The sequence below is a fragment of the Chaetura pelagica genome, unplaced genomic scaffold, assembly GCF_000747805.2.
Source record: "Chaetura pelagica isolate M959 unplaced genomic scaffold, ChaPel_1.0 scaffold48, whole genome shotgun sequence".
Lineage (NCBI taxonomy): Eukaryota > Metazoa > Chordata > Aves > Apodiformes > Apodidae > Chaetura > Chaetura pelagica.
Window position 1 is genome coordinate 2,188,613 of NW_009954241.1, and position 4,431 is coordinate 2,193,043.

General features: G+C 41.1%; 1 protein-coding gene across 2 annotated transcripts in view; it reads right to left on the reverse strand.

Annotated features, from left to right (window-relative positions):
- The window catches only part of SMEK1 (SMEK homolog 1, suppressor of mek1 (Dictyostelium)), a 45,975-nt gene that overhangs the window by 10,533 nt on the left and 31,011 nt on the right, over nucleotides 1-4,431 (reverse strand). Inside the window, exons 3-6 of one of the 2 annotated variants that reach the window (XM_010003713.1) lie at nucleotides 3,857-3,934; nucleotides 3,630-3,746; nucleotides 2,974-3,113; nucleotides 66-81 (exon numbers count right to left, since the gene is read on the reverse strand). In XM_010003713.1, coding sequence (XP_010002015.1) covers nucleotides 66-81; nucleotides 2,974-3,113; nucleotides 3,630-3,746; nucleotides 3,857-3,934 — 351 coding nt within the window. The remainder of the gene's footprint in view (nucleotides 1-65; nucleotides 82-2,973; nucleotides 3,114-3,629; nucleotides 3,747-3,856; nucleotides 3,935-4,431) is intronic. The other variant, XM_010003712.1, reaches the window with a different exon arrangement.

A 4,431-nucleotide genomic window follows, 5' to 3' on the forward strand; every position in this document is an offset into this window, starting at 1 on the left:
CCCTCATCCAGGTCGTTGATGAAGATGCTGAACAACACCAGTCCCAGTACTGACCCCTGAGGGACTCCACTAGTCACAGACCTCCAACTAGATTCTGCCCCATTGACTACAACTCTCTGACTCCTTCCTTTCAACCAGTTCTTGATCCACCTCACTACCTGATCACCAAACACATACTTGGATCAACTTATCTACAAGGATGCTGTGGGAGACAGTGTCAAGTGCTTTACTGAAATCAAGATAAACCACATCTACTGCTCTACCGTCATCTATCCATGTAGTAATTTCCTCATAGAAGGCCATGAGGTTAGTCAAACATTATTTACCCTTGATAAAACCATGCTGACTGCTCTTGATGACCCCCATGTCCTTGATATGCCTAGAGATAGTGCCAAGAACAAGTTGTTCCATCACCTTTCCAGGGATGGAGGTGAGGCTGACCGGTCTATAGCTACCCAGGTCCTCCTTCTTGCCCTTCTTGTAGACTGGAGTGACATTTGCTGTCCTCCAGTCCTCAGGCACCTCTCCTGTTACCCATGACTTAAAGATGATGGAGAGTGGCCTAGCAATGACCTCTGCCAGCTCCCTCAATCAAGATTTTGTAAAATATAAAAAATTGCCAAACAAGAACCCCAAAACTTTACAGAAACTAATTAACTTTACATGCCAGTGACACATTCTGGTCAGCGGTTCAACAGCAAACAATGAACAACAATCTTCAACAGGGTTTCACTGATGGCAAATAATGCCTGACCAATCTGGTGGCCTTCTACAACAAGGCTACAGAGATGTGGATGGTGGCAGAGCAACTGATGTCATCTACCTGGATTTGTGCAAGGCATTTGACACAGTCCCACACAACATCCTGGTCTCCAAACTGACAAGGCATGGATTTGACAGATGGAACACTCAGTGGATAAGTAATTGCCTGGATGGCCACACCCAGAAAGTTGTGATCAATGGTTCAGGGTCCAAGTGGAGACAAGTGATGAGTGGCATTCCTCAGGGGTCAGTATTTGAAACAGTGCTCTTCAACATCTTTGTTGGAGACATGGACAGTGGGATTGCGTGTATCCTCACCAAGTCTGCTGATGATACCAGGCTGTGTGGAGCAACTGACACCCTAGAGGGAAGGGAGGCCATTCCAGTGGGACCTTGACAGGCTGGAGACATGGGCCAGTGCCAACCTCATGAAGTTCAGCAAGGCCAAGTGGAGGGTCCTGCACCTGGGTCAGCACAACCCCAGGCACAAATACAGGCTGGAGAGAGAATGGCTGGAGAGCAGCCCAGAGGAAAAGGACTTGGGGGTGGTAGTTGATGAGAAGCTCGACATGAGCCACCAGTGTGTGCTGGAGCCCAGAGGGCCAACCTCATCCTGGGCTGCATCAAAAGAAGTATGGCCAGCAGGGCCAGGGAGGTGATTCTGCCCCTCTACTCTGCTCTGGTGAGACCCCACCTGGAGTGCTGTGTACAGCTCTGGTGCCTTCAGCACAGGAAAGATATGGAGCTGTTGGAGAGGGTTCAGAGAAGGGCCATGAAGTTCAAAGGGCTGGAGCAGCTCTGCTATGAAGACAGGTGAGTGAGTTTGGGCTGTTCAGCCTGGAGAAGAGAAGGCTTATAGAGGTCTTCCAGTACCTGAAGGGGCCTACAGGAAATCTGGGGATGGGCTTTTCATCAGAGATGGTAGTAGTAGGACAAGGGGTAATGGTTTTAAACTGGAAGAGGGGAGATTTAGGTTAGACATCAGGAAGAAATTCTTCACCATAAAGGTAGGAAGGTGGTGGAACAGGTTGCCCAGGGAGGTTGTCGATGCCCTATCCCTGGAGGTGTTTAAAGTAAGGCTTTGTGCAGCCTGGTCTAGTGTGAGGTGTCCCTGCTCATACCACGGGGGTTAGCATCTGATGATCTTTAAGGTCCCTTCCAACCTTAACCATTCTATGATTCTATAATTTAAAGCAGCTAAAAAAAAATACAGCAACTAAAAACGGTTCTGAAATTAACAATTTAATTTAGTCTGAATGAAACACCAAAAGATAAAAACTACAGAGGCAGATACTTAACTGTCTCAAAATTCAACTGATTTCTGGAAGCTTTTTCAGAGTACATAAGTTTTCATTTGCATCCCTCTTCGGACTACATATCAAGAGGTTTTTTCCACATACATACAACAGTAAAATTTATAATGCTATTGAACTTGGTGAGATTATTTTCACCTAAAAACAACCACAAGAAGTAGAAAATAGTATTTACATTTATGAATCCCTACACTATATTTGCTTGGTTACCTCTGTCCCTCATAAGAGGACAGGCATCAGATTGTGGCTGGAACCACCAGCAATAGTCAGTTTCAGCAACCCTTCTCTTTCAGTACAGAAGTAGCAGCACCAGCAGCTTCTTGCTCTCTGGCATGTTTTTAGCAGATACGAGAAAAAAACCACATTAATTACCTCCACTGAATACCGCTTCAAAATACCTTTACTACTACTAGTTGCATGCTAGCATTCAGTATTACTAACCTACAGAGGATGTCTGGGAAATGTAAAATCCTATTAAAAAGGGTTCTTAAACACTTAGCACTGTAATTCCACTTTCAATGTGTGGGACAGTAAACTGAACACAGGTTTCTTGCAAGTAAATTAGAACCACATGTAAAAGCTAAGACCAAAGACAAAATTTGTATTTTACATTTTAAGGAGGCCATCATTCCAAACCATTTTGTTTTGCTTGTATGACAGCTGATGTTAGCCAAACGGTGGTTTCTGGTAACCTGTTTTACCTTACATGCAATGGAACAAGAATATGTAAACATGTGAACACTTATCTCTCCTGACTAACAAAACTTTAAAAACATGGTAGTTCGGAATCCTGTAACCATCGTGACTACATTCCACACTTCTTCAGAACTAGGGCTCATGTCATTAAGAGTTGGAAATGTAAAAAAATATAGAAGTAATTAAAAAAAACAATCCACACATTTCTGGGGACCGTCTACTCACATCATCATTCTGCTGTGCTTCCTGCATGACAAACTCTCGTACCATGGATGGGTTGTATTCAACCAAATATGAGAATATATCAGTGGCTGCACTTCGTACTTGTGCATCATCCATACCCTGGAAAAGCCAAATAGAGTAATTTATATTTCCTTAAATGAACAGGCTTAAATGGAATGAAAAACTGAAAACTTATAGCTATTAATTCCTACTTACAAGTCATACCTAACTATTAATAAACTGTATTTTACAACTGAATTTATTTTACAACTGAATTTAACCCTAACCTCTTATTTGTACATATGACAACTGTTGGGAAAATTTTACAGTTTCCCTGACCTTTGGCATATTTCCCTATTTTCTTAGCTGTACATCAAGAAGTATGCAAAGATAGTAAAGTGAATTAGAAAACAAACACATAAGAATGCCAGGGCACTTACTAATGTCATATTGGATCTGCTTTTAAAAGTTTTATGAAAATATTTTAAATCTTTCAATCTCAATCTAAGACAAGACAAATGAAGCAAACATTGCAGAAAACCAGGAGACTGAAATCTGGCATACTTTCTTTAAAAAAACCCAAACCTCTCTCAAGATAAATATAATTATTATCATAAATAAACTGAGCTGACTTACCAGTATGACTTCTAGTGCTGGTAGTATGCCCATATTTGACAAGGTTTTGAAAAATGCATCTCTATTTTGAGGCTGCAGTGTTTGAGAGAACGCACAAAATTCTTTAAGAAAATTTACCTGAAAAACAGGAACAACATACTAGTTAGTAATAAATTTTTTTTTTAAAAAAATGCATGCATCACTTTGTAGTAACTGTCCCTTTCATGTGTATTTTACAGACTTCTTACCAATTCCTGTCTTTTCTCCTCATCTGTGGCTTCATCTGTTAGTTGGGCAAACAAGTCTGTCAGAAATTTTTCATCCTCCTACAAAGGCAAAACAATATGATTTTTTTATTTAACAATATCAGAAGACATCCAAGTATAATACAAAGTTCTTCTGAACCATGCCTCCTGCAATTAAGAGAACATATGCTTACGTACCGTAGTTAATTGTACCAGCATCAACTTTCTAATTGAATTTTTAAACAATTTAATATGAATCTTCTTTTTTGAGCTGTCATGTTCAACACCTCCCCATCCCTCCACACTTCATTCTTAGTAATGATCTATCTTGTATTGCCTTTTGGCTGTCCAGTTTCTATTCTCTGCTGCCATTCTCATAATTCTGTCTACAACTTCTTCTCTAACCTCCCCTCCCTTGTCACACACCCATCCCCCTAAACCACACTACAATAACCTTGCTTCAGCTGTTTATGTATTTTGATAAACATGAACTCCCAGTCATCCCTACACACCTACATCTTTGGAATGTTACAAGATCTTTGCAGCAGAACTAAAGCAAGGACACAATGAAGGGAGAG